At 54.5% G+C, this 20411-nt stretch overlaps 1 protein-coding gene across 27 annotated transcripts in view; it reads left to right on the forward strand.

Annotated features, from left to right (window-relative positions):
- The first annotated feature begins 8712 nt into the window (after nt 1-8712).
- ZDHHC18 (zinc finger DHHC-type palmitoyltransferase 18) overlaps nt 8713-20411 on the forward strand; it is a 52335-nt gene continuing 40636 nt past the window's right edge. For 8 of the 27 annotated variants that reach the window (XR_005222809.2, XR_005222808.2, XR_005222807.2 and 5 more), the window contains exons 1-5: nt 8719-9016; nt 13418-13578; nt 17410-17559; nt 19494-19631; nt 20195-20243. Coding sequence is in view for 14 of the 27 variants with exons in the window: in XM_037881835.2 (XP_037737763.1) it covers nt 8784-9016; nt 13418-13578; nt 17410-17559; nt 19494-19631; nt 20195-20243 (731 nt within the window). In the remaining 13 variants the exon portion in view is untranslated. Of the gene's footprint in view, nt 9017-13417; nt 13579-17409; nt 17560-19493; nt 19632-20194; nt 20244-20411 lie in introns of all 27 variants that reach the window. The other 19 variants (XR_006286582.1, XR_006286579.1, XR_006286581.1 and 16 more) reach the window with 7 other exon arrangements.

The raw sequence follows: 20411 nt of genomic DNA on the forward strand, positions 1-20411 counted from the left end.
GCTGTGGGAGTTGTTATAATGGGGTTTGAGCCGAGCAAATGGGTTTGTATTATAATGGTGTTATGGTTTGGAAGGGGCTGCAAGTTGATGGTGCAGTGACTGGCCACAAGGAATGTTATACTGTGGTGGTAGTTATGGGAGTAGGGGGTGAGAGGGGCTATGGGTGTTGTGATGGATTACACAAAAAAGAAGGTTTCAGAGAAGCAGCCGTGTTAGTCTGTATCCGCAAAACTAAAAGGAGGACTTGTGGCACCTTAGAGACTAACAAATTTATTTGAGCATAAGCTTTCGTGAGCTACAGCTCACTTCATCGGATGCATTCAGTGGAAAATACAGTGGGGAGATTTATATACATAGAGAACATGAAACAATGGGTGTTACCATACACACTGTAACGAGAGTGATCAGGTAAGGTGAGCTATTACCAGCAGGAGAGCGGAGTGGGGGGGCGGGGGGAAAACCTTTTGTAGTGATGATCAAGGTGGGCCATTTCCAGCAGTTGACAAGAAAGTCTGAGGAACAGTGGGGGCTGGGGGGAATAAACATGGGGAAATAGTTTTACTTTGTGTAATAGCCCATCCACTCCCAGTCTTTATTCAAGCCTTAGTTAATTGTATCCAGTTTGCAAATTAATTCCAATTCAGCAGTCTCTCATTGGAGTTTGTTTCTGAAGTTTTTTTGTTGAAGAATTGCAACTTTTAGGTCTGTAATCGAGTGACCAAAGAGATTGAAGTGTTCTCCGACTGGTTTTTGAATGTTATAATTCTTGATGTCTGATTTGTGTCCATTTATTCTTTTACGTAGAGATTGTCCAGTTTGACCAATGTACATGGCAGAGGGGCATTGCTGGCACATTGGTAGATGTGCAGGTGAACGAGCCTCTGATAAGAAAAGGAGTACTACTCTGGAGCCTCTGATAGTGTGGCTGATGTGACTAGGCCCTATGATGGTGTCCCCTGAATAGATATGTGGTTCTCCCTCCCCCCCGCCTCCACTCTCCTGCTGGTAATAGCTCACCTTAAGTGATCACTCTCATTACAGTGTGTATGGTAACACCCATTGTTTCATGTTCTCTGTGTATATAAATCTCCCCACTGTATTTTCCACTGAATGCATCTGATGAAGTGAGCTGTAGCTCACGAAAGCTCATGCTCAGATAAATTTGTTAGTCTCTAAGGTGCCACATTTCAGAGTAGCAGCCGTGTTAGTCTGTATTCGCAAAAAGAAATGGAGCACTTGTGGCACCTTAGAGACTAACAAATTTATTTGAGCATGAGCTTTCGAGAGCTACAGCTCACTTCATCGGAACAAGTACTCCTTTTTACAAAAAAGAAGCTTACAAGAAGTGGAAGACTGGACAAATGACCAGGGAAGAGTATAAAAATATTGCTCGAGCATGCAGGAGTGAAATCAGGAAGGCCAAATCACACCTGGAGGTGCAGCTCGCAAGAGATGTTAAGAGTAACAAGAAGGGTTTCTTCAGGTATGTTAGCAACAAGAAGAAAGTCAAGGAAAGTGTGGGCCCCTTACTTGAATGAGGGAGGCAACTAGTGACAGAGGATGTGGAAAAAGCTAATGTACTCAATGCTTTTTTTGCCTCTGTCTTCACGAACGAGGTCAGCTCCCAGACTGCTGCACTGGGCAGCACAGCATGGGGAGGAGGTGACCAGCCCCCTGTGGAGAAAGAAGTGGTTCGGGACTATTTAGAAAAGCTGGACGAGCACAAGTCCATGGGGCCGGATGCGCTGCATTCGAGAGTGCTAAAGAAGTTGGCGGATGTGATTGCAGAGCCCTTGGCCATTATCTTTGAAAACTCATGGCGATTGGGGGAGGTCCTGGACGACTGGAAAAAGGCTAATGTAGTGCCCATCTTTAAAAAAGGGAAGGAGGAGGATCCTGGGAACTACAGGCCAGTCAGCCTCACCTCAGTCCCTGGAAAAATCATGGAGCAGGTCCTCAAGGAATCAATTCTGAAGCACTTAGAGGAGAGGAAAGTGAACAGGAACAGTCAGCATGGATTCACCAAGGGCAAGTCATGCCTGACTAATCTAATTGCCTTCTATGACCAGATAACTGGCTCTGTGGATGAGGACGTGTTGTTTCTTGACTTTAGCAAAGCTTTTGACATGGTCTCCCACAGTATTCTTGTCAGTAAGTTAAAGAAATATGGGCTGGATGAATGGACTATAAGGTGGATAGAAAGCTGGCTAGATTGTTGGGCTCAATGGGTAGTGATCAATGGCTCCATGTCTAGTTGGCAGCCGGCATCAAGTGGAGTGCCCCAAGGGTCGGTCCTGGGGCCGGTTTTGTTCAATATCTTCATTAATGATCTGGAGGATGGTGTGGATTGCACCCTCAGCAAGTTTGCAGATGACACTAAACTGGGAGGAGAGGTAGATACGCTGGAGGGTAGGGATAGGATACAGAGGGAGCTAGACAAATTGGAGGATAGGGCCAAAAGAAATCTGATGAGGTTCAACAAGGACAAGTGCAGAGTCCTGCACTTAGGATGGAAGAATCCCATTCACCGCTACAGACTAGGGACCGAATGGCTTGGCAGCAGTTCTGCAGAAAAGGACCTAGGGGTTACAGTGGACGAGAAGCTGGATATGAGTCAACAGTGTTCCGTTGTTGCCAAGAAGGCCAATTTTGGGATGTATAAGTAGGGGCATTGCCAGCAGATCGAGGGACGTGATCGTTCCCCTCTATTCGACATTGGTGGGGCCTCATCTGGAGTACTGTGTCCAGTTTTGGGCCCCACACTACAAGAAGGATGTGGAAAAATTGGAAAACGTCCAGTGGAGGGCAACAAAAATAACTACCTGAAAGGGGGTTCCAAAGAGGATGAATCTAGACTGTTCTCAGTGGTAGCAGATGACAGAACGAGGAGTAATGGTCTCAAGTTGCAGTGCGGGAGATTTAGGTTGGATATTAGGAAAAACTGTTTCACTAGGAGGGTGGTGAAGCACTGGAATGGGTTACCTAGGGAGGTGGTGGAATCTCCTTCCTTAGAAGTTTTTAAGATCAGGCTTGACAAAGCCCTGGCTGGGATGATTTTAGTTGGGGATTGGTCCTGCTTTGAGCAGGGGGTTGGACTAGATGACCTCCTGAGGTCCCTTCCAACCCTGATATTCTATGATTCTATGGTGGGGTGAAGGGGACTGTGTAGCATTGCAGGATTAGGAATGAGTGTTTTGGGGGGACAGGAGTTAAGAGCTATGGGGTTTTGAGGGTTGGGGATTAGGGATGAGTGGAATTTGGGGGGATCTGAGGTTTATAAGAATGTTACGGGTTTAAGAGAAAAGTGGGGTCTCTGGGGGCAGCAGGGCAGACTTCCAGCCGTGTGGGAGGTGGTGTGGCTGAAACAGTTGTGAAGTTACGGGGTTTAAGAGATTTGGCGAGAATGTGGTGTTCAGGTGAAGGGTTATTATGGGGTGTCACTGATTTTTGGGGGGAGTGGGATTTGTGGGGCTTTGATGGGGTTGAGGTGTGTAGAGAGCTAATGAATGTAGAGGTAAAGGGATTCGGGTGCTGTAGTGTTCAAGGTGGGGATTGGGGAGTTATGCGGTTGTTATGGCTTTAGAGAGCAGGAGTTTGGGTCTGTGGTATTGGGGTGGGGATATGGGAGCCTGTGGGGGTGTTAGATTTAGGGGGTATGGGGATTTGGCTGGGGGTGTTAGGTTTAGCGGCTTAGGGGGCTATGGAGGTGTGTAGTGTTAGGTTTAGAGGTGAGGGAGCTTGGGGCTGTGGAGGTGCTATGGGTAATGGTGTAAGGGACAGTTTGAGTATGTGGTAGTAGAGGTTGAAGGGGTAAGGGCGTTATAGGGCTAAGGAAGAGTGGGGAGCTGTGCTATTGGGGTGTGGGTCAGGCTGTGGAAGGAGTGATGGTTTAGGGTGAGAGGGTTTGCGGACTGGGAATTGTGGGCTGGGGAGGATGATGCTTTAGGGTGTGAAGGGCTTCAGGAGATGCTTTTGGGATTGTATTCTGGGGCTCTGACATGTTAGGAAAGGGGACTGAGCGGGGTTCGGGGGCTATGGGGTTTGAGGGCGGGGGCAGAGGAGGTTTGGGGGCTAAGGAGGGTGATGGTTTAGGTGTGAATTGGGGTTAGGGGTGTGGGGTGTGAGGGAGGGGACAGAGGAGGTTGGGGCTATGGGGGGTGATGGGTTTGGATGTGAGGAGGTTTTGAGGGCTGTGAGGTGTCAGGACTGGGTGGATTGGGGGCTGTGGGGTGTGAGGATGGGGGAATTGGGGGCTGTGGGATGAAGGGTTAAGGTGTGAGGGGGTTGGGGGGGCTGTGGGGGTTCAGGCTGTGGGGTGATGGGTTAGGGTGTGAGGGGTTTGGGGGTACAGGGTGTAGGGTGATGGCTTAAGGTGTGAGGGGGTAGGAGGGTTGGGCTGTGGGGTGATGGGTTATGGGGTGAGGTGGGTGGAAGGGCGCTGCAGGGCTGTGAGGTGATGGGTTAGGGTGTGAGGGAGTTTTGGGGTTGGGGAGCTTGGGGGCTGTGGGGTGATGGGGGAAGGGCGCTGTAGGGCTGTGAGGAGATGGGTTTGGGGACTGAGGGGGGGTATAGGGTGTGAGGTGATGGGTTAGGGTGTGAGGGGGGTTGGGGGCTGTGAAGAGGTACGGGGTGTGAGGTGATGGATTAGGGTATGAAGGGGGCTGTGGGGGGTGTGGGCTATGGGGTGATGGGTTAGGGTGGGAGGGAGTTGGAGGGTTGTGGGGGTACGGGGTGTGAGGTGATGGGTTAGGGTGGGAGGGAGTTGGGGGGTTGTGAGGGGGTATGAAGTGAGGGGGTTGGGGGGCTGTGGGAGCTGTGGGCTGTGGGGTGACGGGTTGGGGGAGGGAGTTGGGGGGCTGTGAGAGGGTATGAGGTGAGGGGGTTGGGGGGCTGTGGGGTGATGGGTTGGGGGAGGGAGTTGGGGGGCTGTGAGGGTATGAGGTGAGGGGGTTGGGGGGCTGTTGGGGGTACAGGGTGTGAGGTGATGGGTGAGGGGGTTGGGGGGCTGTGTGGGGTGCAGGCTGTGGGGTGATGGGTTAGGGTGGGCGGGAGTTGCGGGGCTGTGAGGGGGTACGAGAGGAGGGGGTTGGGGGGCTGCGGGGGGGTGCGGGCTGTGGGGGGAGGGGGTTGGGGGGCTGTGAGAGGGTACGGGGTGAGGGAGTTGGGGGGCTGTGGGGGGTACGGGGTGTGAGGTGATGGGTGACAAGTTGGGGGGTTGTGGGGGCTGCGGGCGGTGGGGTGACGGATTGGGGGGTTGTGGGGAGGTACAAGGGGAGGTAGTTGGGGGGCTGCGGGGTGAGGGGGTTGGGGGGGCTGTGAGGGGGTATGCGGTGAAGGGGTTGGGGGGCTGTGGGGGTTCGGGGTGTGAGGTGATGGGTGAGGGGGCTGTGGGGTGACGGGTTGGGGGGCTGTGAGGGGGTACGAGGGGAGGGGGTTGGGGGCTGTGAGGGGTACGGGGTGTGAGGTGACTAGTTGGGGGGCTGCGGGGGGTACGGGGTGTGAGGTGATGGGTGAAGGGGTTGGGGGTCTGTGGGGGGTGCGGGCTGTGGGGGGAGGGAGTTGGGGGGCTGTGGGGGGTACGGGCGGTGGGGTGACGGGTTGGGGCGGCGGGGGGAGGGGGTTGGGGGCTGTGAGGTGGTATGGGGTGTGAGGTGATGGGTGAGGGGCTGTGGGGGGAGGGGGTTGCGAGTTGTGGGGTGACGGGTTGGGGGGCTGTGGGGTGAGGGATTTGGGGGGCTGTGGGGGGTATGGGGTTTGAGGTGATGTGTGAGGGAGTTGGGGGGTTGTGGGGTGAGGGGGTTGTGGGGTGATGGGTTGGGGGGCTGTGGGGGGTACGGGATGTGAGGTGATGGGTGAAGGGGTTGGGGGTCTGTGGGGGGTGCGGGCTGTGGGAGGAGGGGGTTGGGGGACTGTGAGGTGGTACGGGGTGTGAGGTGATGGGTGAGGGGGTTGGGGGGGTACGAGGGAAGGGCGTTGGGGGGCTGTGAGGGGTATGGGGTGTGAGGTGTTGGGTGAAGGGGTTGGGGGTCTGTGGGGGTGCGGGCTGTGGGGGGAGGGGGTTGGGGGTCTGTGGGGGGTACAGGCAGTGGGGTGACGGGTTGGGGGCTGTGAGGGGGTACGGGGTGTGAGGTGACAGGTTGGGGGGTGTGAGGTGACGGGCTTGGGGTGGTGGGGTGAGGGGTATGGGGTGTGGGGGGTACGGGGTGTGAGGTGATGGGGGAGGGGGTGTGGGGTGACGGGTAGGGGGGCTGCGGGGTGAGGGGTTGGGGGCGGTGGGGGGGTACGGGGTGTGAGGTGACGGATTGGGGGGCTGCGGGGGGAGGGGTTGGGGGTGTGGGGGGTATGGGGTGTGGGGTGACGGGTTGGGGGGCGGTGGGGGTATGGGGTCTGAGGTGATGGGTGAGGGGGCTGCGGGGTGACGGGTTGGAGGGCTGTGAGGGGGTACGAGGGGAGGGGGTTGGGAGCTGAGGTGTTGGGGGCTGTGTGGGGTACGGGGTGCAGGGTGACGGGTTGGGGGGCTGCGGGGAGTATGGGGTGTGAGGTGACGGCTTGGGGGGCTGCGGGGTGAGGGGTTGGGGGTGTGGGGGGTACGGGGTGTGAGGTGATGGGGGAGGGGGTTGGGGGGCTGTGGGGGTACGGGGTGTGGGGTGACAGGTTGGGGGGCTGCAGTGGGAGAGGGGTACAGGGTGTGAGGTGACAGGTTGGGGGGCTGCGGGGGGAGGGGTTGGGGGTGTGGGGGGTAAGGGTGAGGGGTGACGGGTTGGGGGGCGGTGGGGGTATGGGGTGTGAGGTGATGGGTGAGGGGGCTGCGGGGTGACGGGTTGGGGGGCTGTGAGGGGGTACGAGGGGAGGGGGTTGGGAGCTGAGGTGTTGGGGGCTGTGTGGGGTACGGGGTGCACGGTGACGGGTTGGGGGGCTGCGGGGAGTGGGTGTGAGGTGACGGGTTGGGGGGCTGCGGGGTGAGGGGCTGGGGGTGTGGGGGGTACGGGGTGTGAGGTGATGGGGGAGGGGGTTGGGGGCTGTGGGGGTACGGGGTGTGGGGTGACAGGTTGGGGGGCTGCGGTGGGAGAGGGGTACAGGGTGTGAGGTGACAGGTTGGGGGGCTGTGGGGGGAGGGGTTGGGGATGTGGGGTACGGGGTGTGGGGTGACGGGTTGGGGCGGCGGGGTGAGGGGTTGGGGGGCTGTAGGGGGTACGGGGTGTGTGGTGAGGGGTTGGGGGGCGGTGGGGTGACGGGGTGTGAGGTGATGGGGAGGGGGTTGGGGGGCTGTGGGGGTATGGGGTGTGTGGTGACGGGTTGGGGGGCTGTGGGGTGAGGGGTTGGGGGTGTGGGGTGATGGGGAGGGGTTGGGGGCTGTGGGGGTACGGGGTGTGAGGTGACTGGTTGGGGGGCTGTGGGGTGACGGGGTGTGAGGTGATGGGGAGGGGGTTAGGGGGGTGTGGGGGTATGGGGTGTGAGGTGAGGGGTTGGGAGCGATGGGGTGAGGGGTTGGGGGTGTGGGGGTACGGGGTGTGAGGTGATGGGGAGGGGGTTGGGGGCTGTGGGGGTACGGGGTGTGGGGTGACAGGTTGGGGGGCTGCGGTGGGAGAGGGGTACAGGGTGTGAGGTGACAGGTTGGGGGGCTGCGGAGGGAGGGGTTGGGGGGCTGTAGGGGGTACGGGGTGTGAGGTGACGGGTTGGGGGGCAGTGGGGTGACAGGGTGTGAGGTGATGGGGGAGGGGTTTAGGGGGGTGTGGGGGTACGGGGTGTGAGGTGAGGGGTTGGGAGCGATGGGGTGAGGGGTTGGGGGTGTGGGGGGGACGGGGTGTGAGGCGATGGGGAGGGGGTTGGGGGGGTGTGGGGGTACGGGGTGTGGGGTGACAGGTTGGGGGGCGGTGAGGTGAGGGGTTGGGGGGCTGTGGGGTGACGGGGTGTGAGGTGATGGGGAGGGGGTTGGGGGGCTGTGGGGGTACGGGGTGTGTGGTGAGGGGTTGGGGGGCAGTGGGGTGAGGGGTTGGGGGGTGTGGGGTGATGGGGAGGGGTTGGGGGGGCTGCGGGGGGTACGGGGTGTGAGGTGACTGGTTGGGGGGCTGTGGGTTGACGGGGTGTGAGGTGATGGGGAGGGGGTTGGGGGGCTGTGGGGGTACGGGGTGTGGGGTGACGGGTTGGGGGGCTGCGGGGGGAGGGGGTGTGAGGTGATGGGGAGGGGGCTAGGGGGGTTGGGGGCGGTGGGGTGAGGGGTTGGGGGGCTGAGGGGGGGTACGGGGTGTGAGGTGACGGGTTGGGGGGCGGTGGGGTGACGGGGTGTGAGGTGATGGGGGAGGGGCTGTGGGGGGAGGGGCTGTGGGGTGACGGGTAGGGGGGCTGCGGGGTGAGGGTGGGGGGGTGACGGGGTGTGAGGTGATGGGGAGGGGGTTGGGGGGCTGCGGGGGGAGGGGGTGTGAGGTGATGGGGGAGGGGGTTAGGGGGGTGTGGGGGTACGGGGTGTGAGGTGAGGGGTTGGGGGGCGGTGGGGTGAGGGGTTGGGGGACTGTGGGGTGACGCGGTGTGAGGTGATGGGGAGGGGGTTGGGGGGCTGTGGGGGTACGGGGTGTGGGGTGAGGGGTTGGGGGGCTGCGGGGGGAGGGGGGCCGGCGCGGGGCGAAGGGCGCCGCGGGGCCGGCGGGGGGCGCTGCGGCGGGAGGCCGGCCGGGGCCCGCTCCCTGGGCGGCGCGGCCGGGGCACGGGGGCGGAGCGGACACGTCCCCGTAGCGAGCGCGGGCGGGTGGCGGCCGCGGCTCGGCGCGGCGGGGCCTGGCGGCGCCATGAAGGCGTGCGAGTACCGGCAGATCCCCCCGGGCGCCCCCGCCGCGCCCCCGGGCCCGCCGCCCCCCGCCCCGGAGCCGCCGGCGCGCGCCCCGCGCCGCAAGTGGGAGGCGTTCCCGGGCCGCAACCGCTTCTACTGCGGCGGGCGCCTCATGCTGGCGCGGCACAGCGGCGTCTTCGCCCTCACGCTGGGGCTGATCCTGGCCACCAGCGGCCTCTTCTTCGCCTTCGAGTGAGTCTGGGGCCCGCCGCCCCCTTATCCCCCGCCCCGCCCCTGCCTCCGCCCGGGGCCCCCCCGCCCCCCATCCCTGTAACCCGCCTCTACCCCGGGCCCCCCCCATCCCCGCAACCCGCCTCTACCCCGGGCCCCCCCCCCATCCCCGCAACCCGCCTCTGCCCCGGGGCCCCCCCCCCATCCCCGCAACCCGCCTCTGCCCCGGGGCCCCCCCCCCATCCCCGCAACCCGCCTCTGCCCGGGCCCCCCCCCCATCCCCGCAACCTGCTTCTGTCCCGGGCTGACACCCCCCGCTTCTGTCCGGGGGCCCCCCCACCCCCGCAACCCGCCTCTGCCCGGGCCCCCCCCAACCCCCCTATCCCTGCAACCCGCCTCTGCCCGGGCCCCCCCCAACCCCCCTATCCCTGCAACCCGCCTCTGCCCGGGCCCCCCCCAACCCCCCTATCCCTGCAACCCGCCTCTGCCCGGGCCCCCCCCCAACCCCCCTATCCCTGCAACCCGCCTCTGCCCGGGCCCCCCCCCGTACCCCCGCAACCCGCTTCTGCCCCGGGGGCCCCCCCGCAACCCGCTTCTGCCCTGGGCTGACACCCCCCGCTTCTGCCCCGGGGGCCCCCCCGCAACCCGCTTCTGCCCTGGGCTGACACCCCCCGCTTCTGCCCCGGGGGCCTCCCCGCAACCCGCTTCTGCCCTGGGCTGACACCCCCCGCTTCTGCCCCGGGGGCCCCCCCGCAACCCGCTTCTGCCCTGGGCTGACACCCCCCGCTTCTGCCCCGGGGGCCCCCCCGCAACCCGCTTCTGCCCTGGGCTGACACCCCCCGCTTCTGCCCCGGGGGCCCCCCCGCAACCCACTTCTGCCCTGGGCTGACACCCCCCGCTTCTGCCCGGGCCCCCCCCCCCATCCCCCCGTACTCCCGCAACCCGCTTCTGCCCCGGGCTGACACCCTCGCCTCTTCCCGGGGCCCCCCTACCCCCCATCCCGTTTCTGCCCAGCCCCCCCCCCCCCTACCCCCGCAACCCGCCTCTGCCCGTGGGCCGCCCCTAACCCCGAACCGGCCTCTGCTCGGGTCCCCCGCCCCCTTATCCCCAACACCGCAACCCGCTTCTGCCCCCCCCCGTCCCGTACCCCCGCAACCCGCTTCTGCCCCCCCCCGTCCCGTACCCCCGCAACCCGCTTCTGCCCCCCCCGTCCCATACCCCCGCTACCCGCTTCTGCCCACCCCCGTCCCGTACCCCCGCTACCCGCTTCTGCCCACCCCGACCCCCTGCAACCCGCCTCTGCCCGGGGGCCCACCCCGACCCCCTGCAACCCACCTCTGCCTGGGGGCCGCCCCTAACCCTGAACCGGCCTCTGCTCGGCCCCCCGCCCCCTTATCCCCTACACCTGCATCCCGCCCTCTGCCCGGGGCCCCCCGCCTGTGGGGCCCTGCCCACCCCTCACTAGCCCAGAATCCAGCCCCCAAACCACCCCATCATTCCCTGTCCCTCCCAATGCACTGCTTGGGGCCAACCCGTCCTGTGCATCTGCCTGGGAACCTAGCTCCCAAACCACCTCATCACCCCTTGCTCTTCAAATGGATTGCCAGGGGACCCTGTCTCCCCAACTATCCCGTTATCCTCCGCCTCCCAACCCTCCCGCCTGTGAGCCCTAGCTACTTCACCCATTCTCTGCCCTGGTCCATCACCCCACTGGCCCGGGATCCTGCCCCCCAATCACCCCTCCACTCCTTGCCCAGACACCCTGGCTCTCCAGCGAACCACCCCCTGCCCAAACGTCCCTGGCCCCCAGTCACACCCTGCCTGAGCAGGGGAAGCTCTGCATCACTAGCTCTCTTACCCCCTCAAATAATTTTCTGCCTGGGCATGGGGAGCTCTGGCGTCCCCAACATCCTTCTACAACCCGACCCCGCATCATCTCTTGTCTATGGAGGGGGTTCTGTGGGTTGGTAACCCACTCGTCTCCAGATCACTCCACTTTCTGGAGAGGGGAAGCTCTAGGAACCCTCACTCCACTTATTCCCTTTGTCTGAGGAGGGGGAACTCTGGTGTCCCCAGCCCCCTTTCCATTTTCCCCAAGTCCTTTCCTGTCTGGGGTGGGAGAGCTTTATTACAATTGGAATTTTGCTTTAAATTAAATACAGGTTTAGTTTTAAATAATACACTTTTTAAATCAAATTAAAAATTGTTAGCCTATGTTAAGGCCTAAATTTATCATACTCTATTAACATCATTTAAAAATTAAATAAAAAAATTTAGTACATGTCTCCTGCCAACTTCTAAAGAAAGTTCCACCAGTTCATGGGGTAAGTCGCTGTGTAAGCACCTGGAACCAGGGTTTGTTGAAGTGTTAAATCAACAGTAGCTTCTGCAGGTGCAGAGAGAATATTTTTATCATTTCGGTTTATTCATTTAGTTCAGTTCAATGACTAGTTCATTCACTGTTACAAAACCAACTGAGAGTTGAAGAAGCGGAAAAGCTTGTTTTCTTTTTCTGATCTATCAGTAAAGAAACTAGTTATGAGAGAGTTCTAACATCTTGAAGGACATGATATTAAAAACAATCAGTTCAGTTCACTAACTACAGATATTTCCGTTGTTTAATAAATGAGTTTGAGATGCAAAACATGTTTTGATAAACTTTTTTCTTATGTGTCCTGCACATTTAAGGTAGTTTTATTTCATACAAAAATTAAATGCTATTTTTGTGTATTTTAAATTGAATTTCCATCCAAACAGAGCTGGACACAAATCACAAGTAAAAGAAATTAACCATCATCTGGCAAATAATAAATGCATTATTCACCATTTTCTAACATAAAAATGTAAAAATTAAAAATCTGAATAAATGTAAGTTAAACTATATAATTTCTTAAATAAATGTGTATTCTCCTGGTTGGTAAAAAGAAGCAGCAAATTTAGTGTTAAGGTTATATTTAGTTGTAAATCAACATGTTTTAAAGGTTACCAATCAATGAGACTCAACCTTCCTTTAGGAAAATATCTAAAAAGTATAAACATGATTAAAATTGATCATTTAAATCAAGGTTTTCTGCTTGCTGGTTTAAATCATGATTAAAATCGGGGATTTAAATCACTTTGACTTAAATCAATCCACCCTGCTTCAGAGGCTATTCTGTCCCTCTGTAAAAAAGAAAGCACAGGGCTGCACTGCGTGGTGGAATTGGTTCTAGTCCAGTGGGGTTTTGTTGTTTGGTGGCTGTCTTGTTCTGAACAGCTGAGTTTGGGAGTTGAAACAAAAGTTCTCTTAATCCCTTTGAACTGCCTCGTTGTATAGTGAGGCTGATTATTGTCCATGGACACCAGGAGTCGGACAGCTTGCGTGTCTGGGTTGGCGTCTGGGTGATTATCAGTGCTTATAATAGTAAAATCCCTTTTGCAGAGTGAGGAGTGGGAGCGGGACTGCAGCGCTGCATTATGTGAACAGCTGCGTGCCTTAGAAGTCTTTAACTGTCTTGCTGTGAGTGACTGAGGCTGCCCTCCCATTGTGCTCATCTGAGGGCAAACGTGGGCCCTTGTCTCCATGATGTGTAGTCACTAATGATGGCTCTCTGTACCTGTTCAAACAGAGTCATCTATTTGGAGGAGCATTGGCTCATGTTACAGCAGCGTCTAGTACAGAAATGTGTCCCTTTTTAAACCCCTGGTGCAGCATGAAGGACACCCATGCCATCTATAGATGGCAAATCTGAATAGAACCAGGGCCAGTTTCCCTTTCAGCTTCACACATTGGGCCAAATGGAATCGCAGTAGTGCTGAATTTGACCCATTATCTGTACAGAAAGGTCCATAAAAGGCTCCCACATAACTCATTCAGCCTTGACACCTCACTGATGTCATTTTCTCAGAAGGTGAGACATCCCAACGTGTCACTGATTTTTGAGATACAATTCTGTATCTCCAAAGAAATATAACTTTACCCTAAATGCACCCACTCTACGCACAATTGTGCTGTGTTATGACTGGCTGTTGCCTGCCACTCCAGAGGTGGCTGCATATCGGTGGTGCTGTGAGTATATAGTTTGTAAAGTACTGGGGGCTCTTTCCATTGAAAAGCACCCTAGAACTGTTCTTCCCCTGAGTCTGCACACATCAATAAGGTACATTCAGGACTCAGGCAGTGTGGTGGTTGTATGGAGACTGTTACATTCTAACCCGTCGTTCTCTTCAGTGTTGGGAAACAAAGTATGATTTGTTCTTCAGATGGACTCCCTAGCTCTGAAACTTGGGTCCCATCTTCATGACAAAATCATCTGTGTTAGTTGGGGTTCCTAGGCGCTACTCCCATTCAAATAATAAACAGTAATCATTAGAGCAGCTGATTGAGGTGCTTGTGGGTGAATGCAGGGAATGTAAAAAACTTGTTTGTCTAATTATTTACAGCTGCCCCTTCCTTGCCAGTCACCTGACCCTGGCCATTCCCATCATCGGGGGTGTCCTGTTCTTCTTTGTCATCAGCTGCCTGCTGCAGACAAGCTTCAGAGACCCAGGTATCCTGCCCAGAGCCACCCCCAGTGAGGCTGCAGACCTGGAGAAACGGATTGGTGAGCCTTTCTCTCATGCATTTACTGTGGACTGTGCATGCACATGTGTTAGAAAAAGCCAATTCTTTAAAGGCATATGGGGGTCCCTCTCTTGGGTCTTGGCACCCTAGCAGTAGATGGGGAAAGTTTTGATTGGAGATGGCATTTGGAGTAGAGTCTAAGGACAGACACTTGTGTCCAATTGACGGTATCTCAGAGGGCAAAAAATGTAAAGAGCAGGTGGTAATAGGAGGGGACTATCTGACCTGTCTAGTGCTAGCAAGCTGAGTCCCAAGATTGAGTATCTTCAGAGATGTAGAATTAGAAGTAATTTATTCTTCTGTTTAAAACTGTGATTCCCAAACTCTTTTGGTCAACAGTACCAATTTCCCAGACAAAGTACTGTACCAAACACTACAGTCAACTCTATGTGCTCTTCCTGCCATTGAGCTCAGCTTGCTTCTTGCTTCCCACGAGCGGAGTATGTAGTAGAATACAGTGTGCACAGCTGCTAACTACCCACTCTCTGATTCCCCATTTGACTGTCCCTCTGGCCCAGCACAGAGGTTAATTGAGAGAGAGCTTGGAGTACCAGATACCTCAGCCTGAAGTACCAGTATGGGAAATCCTCAGTTCAGAGTGGCTGCGTACTGTGCTCTTAAATACTGTGCTATTACTCTCATCCTAGAGTGTGGAGTAGAGAGAGGTGTGCTGGTTCAGACAGCAGTTGAAGCACAGGGCTGGGATTGGGGAAGCCCTGAGTTCTAGCCCTGGTTATGAAACTTACTCTCTGAGCCTTTGGGGAAGTCAGTTCACCACTGCTTCAGCTTCCCCATCTGTAAAATGGATATAATACCAACCTCCCTTCTTCTCAGGGCTTCTATGAGGATTAATTAGATAATGTTTGTGAAGCTGTGGCGTTCTATGTAAGTGCTAAGAATTTATGCTTATTTCGTTGAACAGCAGGAGATGTGGGAGTACACCATGGTTGGTAGGCCTAATCGTAGTGTGTGTTGAGTAAGCTCTTCAAGCCCCACTTAGGTTCTGGTAGATCCGATAAAAAGTCTTGATAGGAGCAGAGAGAAATAAAGCCCTTGTTTTGTTTCTGACTGATTGTCTCAATGGGTTTTGGTGACTAGAACTGGCACTGGGAAGGAGTTCTGGGTAACGCTGCTAATTGCAGGCCACATCCAGAGCATCCGAGACCAGTTCCCCTGGATTTTGTGACTGTGAAGCTTTGTCTGACATCTTTGGGGGCAAACGCTCATATGGGGTTGTTGGAAAGCCTGTCTTGTGAAGAAAATGGGGTGGGTGTGTTAGACACCACAAAGAACATCCCCACGTGTTACCCAAGTGCAAAGTATCTTGCTGCCCTGCTAGAGACACCTGATAGCTTCTGTGGATTTCAGAGCAGCTTCTGATAAACCACAACAAATCTCCACTCATGTTAAAATGCAGACAGTGGGGACTGATCCCAGATTATTTTGCCTAAAAAGGCATTTTAGACCCCTCTTCTCTGCTAGTTCTCAAAGGCTGCATGTCTCAGTTTGTTTTAATGCAATTGTAATAATGCTAGGTCGGCCCAGGTGTAATTGTGCCAAGGCTTGGGCGAAGGGGAGTCGGGGTGCTGTTCTATACAGACTGTGCTGTGTTTACATTGTGCTGATCAATAATATCAATGCACCTATACATAAAACTATAGGCTGGGGTTTTTAAAGCAACCTAAGAGAGTCAGGTGCCCAATGCCCATTGAATTTTTCAGTGGGAATTGGGTACTTAACTCTTTTAGGCTCCTTTGAAAATCCCAGCCTTAATATTAATGAAGCATATCATACAACTGAGTCCAGAGCCAACAGAAGACTCTACTCAGCACTCCCTCAATAGCAGCTGCTGCTAACTACCCACTCTTTGATTCCCCATTTGACTGTCCCTCTTTTATGAGTTCAGAAATAGGTGGCTGATCCCAGTAACTGACTTGCAGACTAGATACTGAGCCCCCATCTTCATACCATGTTGCCAAACGAATAGCCAAAATAGTTGAGTCAGAGTGCCCAGCATAAAGTCCTATTACAATTTATTAATGAATTTGAAACAGTCCTCATATCCACATCCAGCGGAATCTTCCTCTTGATTGAAACTGACTTAAAATCTCTAGTTAGAGCTTGTATTTACAGTGGGCATCTATTCTGCAGATCATGAATTTAGGGTAATGAATTTGGGAATTAATGTTTTTAGGGGCTAGGATTTGTCACTAGCCCAGTAGGACTCCTGTATTCACAGCTCTTATAAGAGGACAAGCATTGATGTAATGTAATATATGTTTGTGTTTTTATGATGGCTGTATGACTGTAAGTGTGTGTGTGCAGAATATATGGCCTGCTTTTTGTAGTGTGTTACCCATAGTAACAAATGCTCTAGCAAAGCTACTGTGAGACTTCTGGAGTCTGTCACTGCTGGAAATGATCAGAGAAATATAATTTCTCTGTATCTGCCCAGACAACCATTTTGTGGGTGGTTTTTAAAACTAGCTAGCTGTCTTCTTCACTTTCTGTTTCAAAATCCCCTGAAGTAGTTAGTCCGTTAGCCCACTGCAGGGACTACCTGTCATGTCAGCTATTGCTCTTAATACAATCCATTCATTTTATTCTTAACATGCTTGACTGTGTCAAATCAGGTTTTTGAAGCCCTCGTAAAAGGGTGTGTGGTGCTCTCCCTGTTGTGATATCAAAGGGCTTATTTTTTTAAAAAAGTGACATGCATGAATGTCGAAAGCCATCCTTCCCACCACTGCACCCATCCAGGTCAGCACCCTCTGGCTACGTGCACAAGCGTATCTTGCAGTGTCCTGAAAAATCTCCAACCATGGCCTTAGAGGAAGTAAATTCCACTTGTGCTACTAGTATGTATCAAACTTCAATGGAATCTGTCTGAAACAGTCAAGAGATCACCCCTCCACCTTGCCCACAATTCTACTGCTAAGCCTACTGTGCCCCTAAGCCACCCTGTCCATGGGCGGTGGGTGAACCTCCCCTTCAGGAAGGCTAGCTCCCTGGCCACTCCCCTTCTGCCTGAGGCCCTGCCAGCGGAGCCCTGAGCGACCCCCATCTCCAGCGGCCCGGAGCCAAAAGCTGCCCCTGTTCCTTCCCTCCTTCCCCATGGCCAGCTGGCCGACCCCGGGCCAGCCTGAGCCGCCCCAGCCCCTGCCTGCAAGCCTGAGCTCCAGGCCACCTGGTGGAGCTGAGCCCCTGCCGGCTTCAGGGGACATGGGGAGCAAGGACAGGGCTTCCCATGACGATGCCCCCCAAAGGCTACTGCTCCTTAACTGTCGCTGTGCTGCTGGTGCACAGAACGGTTGTAGAAGAATCACATGTGTGTTAACAGCGTGTTACTTCCTTTGGTTGAGAACGGTTAGAGAGGAGCTTTGCTTCCTTCCTCTGTGTTCTAGAGATGTGTTAATGTTAGCAGGCGTGTTAGACTGCTGCTTTAATGCTTACTATGTATATAGTGCCTCTGATTTTCAAAGTGTGACTGACGTTAATTCCTTTCAGCAGCCCTGCAAGGGTCATCCCTGTTGAACAGAAGGGGAAATTGTGGCACAAAGATTAAATAACACTCTGAGTAATGGACAGAGTTGAGATTAGAGCTCTGGGGGTCCTGGCTTCCCATCTTGATCTCAGTCCCCTCCATCACGCTGCCTCTCCAGTGTTCAGCTTGGATATGAATGAGCACCGCACAGTGCTTACCAGCCGGAGCTGCGCCATGCAAGAGGGGACCAAGGCCCCGGTGGCTGGGGTGCCATGTGGAATGGGCCCGTGTGAGTCTGACTCTCCCCACTTCACTCTCACTCCACAGATAGCATGGGCACCTCCACCTACCGCCCGCCCGCCCGGACAATGGAAGTGGTTATAAACAAATACGTGGTGAAATTAAAGTACTGCTATACCTGCAAAATGTTCCGACCCCCCCGGACCTCTCACTGCAGCGTCTGTGATAACTGTGTAGGTAAGTCCAAGGGGATCAGGAGCAGGTGAAATCTGCATAGATAAATGGGCTTCTAGTTTAAGCTCTTGAGCAAAAACCTTTCTGCTTCACCATAAAGGGCTTGAAAACTAAATAACAAACTTGTGATCAAATAATCTCTCTCTCGTCTCCACACTTCAAACTAATGACAGATATGTACTGTGCCAACAGTGGCCTGTGGGCCAGGATACAGCAGGTGCTGTGGTCTAATGCCCTCTCCAACAGTACCAGGTAGGATTGTGCAGCATATCTCCTATTTAAACCCACCGCCAAGCATCTGGGTATGAAATAAAGCTGCAGGATCTCTGTTCCCTTGGCCACTCTATGTTGCAGTCATGGCGAATGTGAAGCAGAGGGGCCAGCATATGTTCTATCTTAGCCCTTCTGCCCCATGGCACCTGGTGCTAGATGGGAGGGAGAGCTGGAGGCTGAATGGATGAAAAAAAGGGTTGGATACAGCCAAACTGGCAGATGTGAGAGGGACTGGCATGCAGCAGGAGATATTGGTGTGGCAGTGAGATTCCTGCATAGTCTAGAGTCTCTGGAGGAGCAGTTTAAAAAGCTGTCAGTCTGGTGCGACGTGTGGGCAGGATGGTGGAGTATAGGTGAATGGCAGGTCCACTGAGCACACTGTTACTTTATTAATTGTCATTCATTCATTCATTAACCTATGGGTGCAACCTTCTGTTCCAGTCAGCATGTTGCACTAACAGTTGTGGATGCTGGGGCAGCTTGGAGACAGATGAAATTACTGATCTGAGAACTGCCACAAAATTCAAGGTCACCTTTCTAAAGAAGACAGCTCAAAGACAGGGAGTTTGAGGCACTACTGAATGGCTTTCAAGGATGAGGCTTGACATCAGTGAGAGTCACTTGGTGGCACAGGATGCAGCCCCACCCAGCTTTGTTAGGCCTGAGCATTGCTTGAATGGGAGACCTCCAGGATGCTTCAGGTTTTAGTAGCTGGCATTCTTCCTTCTGAACCAAAGCCTCACCGTAGTATTAAGCAGTGCTGGGCTGCTAGAGTTGCAGTTTTGTGGGTGAAACCTAAGTTGGAGGTCCTGGCTGCTTGTGGTTATAAAAGATGGCTTGGTACTTCTTTTTGCTAGCGTAGGAGTGTTAACCAATGTGTCTTGGCAAAATTTCCATGTGGGTAATTTCATTCTGCCATTCTAAATTCCCCCTGCGGTTTCAAATGGATAGGATATTCTTCACGTCCTGTATTAAACTCTTAGGTTATGTTACCATGAGCTGTGAAAGAGTTGATATGTTTCACCTCAGAGGTGGCTGCATTTCAGTGGTGGGTAAAGCGGTGTGCGTGTTTTGCCAGCAGTGCTACTATTGTTGAAAGGGCCCTGCCAACTTGAAATCTAGTCCATTCTTTTAAGAGTCAGAAGTATTTTCAGGTATATTGCATCTGCCCTGGGTTCCCTTGCCAGTCTTTGTGGCTTTACAGTCAAATTTTCCTAACTTTTAAAATACTTTTTCTCTTCACAGGAATAGGGGAAATGACTAATGCAAGGGAACAGTGAAACTGAGTCCCCACAGTTCTGTCAAATCTACAAAGTATACAGACTGAAGGCATAGAAATGCATTTTCTCTAATGTCTTTCAGTTTTAGTAATTGTAGGTGTTACAAGAAACCACAGTTAGATCAGTATTCGGGCAAAGTGATTTTTAAGGTTGGTGTCCCTATAAAGTTAAAGACGGGCACGTATACAGAATGCAAAGCACTATATAAATATAGTGATGGTGTCCTGTCATTCAGAGGTACTGGGCTAAAATCTTAGGTGGGCAGGATAGGGCAAAGGGCTGGCTTGTAGCCCCGAGGTTCCCAGAGGCTCTGCAGTGTTCACCCATTTGTGAGGTGTGGGGAGTAAGATGTGCTAATAACCTTCTCTTGCTGCCTGGTTTCAGAGCGGTTTGATCACCACTGCCCCTGGGTAGGCAACTGTGTGGGGAAGCGCAACTATCGCTACTTCTACGCCTTCATCCTCTCCCTCTCCTTCCTGACAGCCTTCATCTTCGCTTGTGTCGTCACCCACCTCACTCTGCGTAAGTGCTGCGGCTGCTGTGAGTAACACGTGCATCACCCTCCTGGCCAGGGCGAACTCAGGCCATCACCACGGGCACCTGGCTTAGCACATACAGGGAAGCAGTCTCTAAGTTTGTATTAGACTAGGTGATGGATGGCTCAGGTGACGATGGCGAGATCCAGGGCCTTTCACTGCTAGGTCATCTGGATGGACTGGTCGAGGGCTGCAGTAGTGAACTGTAAACCTTATTTTAGAAAATAGTTTGAGAGTTTTGGTGAGTGGATTATTTCCCTCCATAGCAAGTAGGTTACAGACTATGTCAAGGCTGCAGTGGGTTGGAGGTGTATGTACATTGCATCTACGTCTAGTCATGGCCTCTGATAGAAGGCAGCTTGCTTTTCAGCCCCTGAACCTCTTGGAGCGCGTGCTGCACACCAGCATCTAGATTGTGGGGGTTTCTCAGTCAGCTGGGCAGATCCATGAAGCCTTTTGGGATGGGTGTGTACTTTGAAGCAGGACAAATTGGCTGGAGATGTAAATGTGCCTTCTTGAATTCAATACCTTGTCCTGTTTGCTTTGTAGGCTCTCAGGGAAGTGGATTTGTCACCACTCTGAAGGCAACACCAGCGAGATATCCTTTTAGAGCCTGCACCTTCCCATCTGTTCCTCTTTTTGTACACTGACACAGCTGGATCCCTGCAGGGTATTGGAGCAGAGATACTAAAGCTATAGCTCTCTGCAAAGTGTTCTCTGATTTACAGCCCCTTCTGTCAGGACATTTCACTGTACTTTACAAACC

Source organism: Chelonia mydas, chromosome 19, assembly GCF_015237465.2.
Source record: "Chelonia mydas isolate rCheMyd1 chromosome 19, rCheMyd1.pri.v2, whole genome shotgun sequence".
NCBI classification, from domain to species: Eukaryota; Metazoa; Chordata; order Testudines; family Cheloniidae; genus Chelonia; species Chelonia mydas.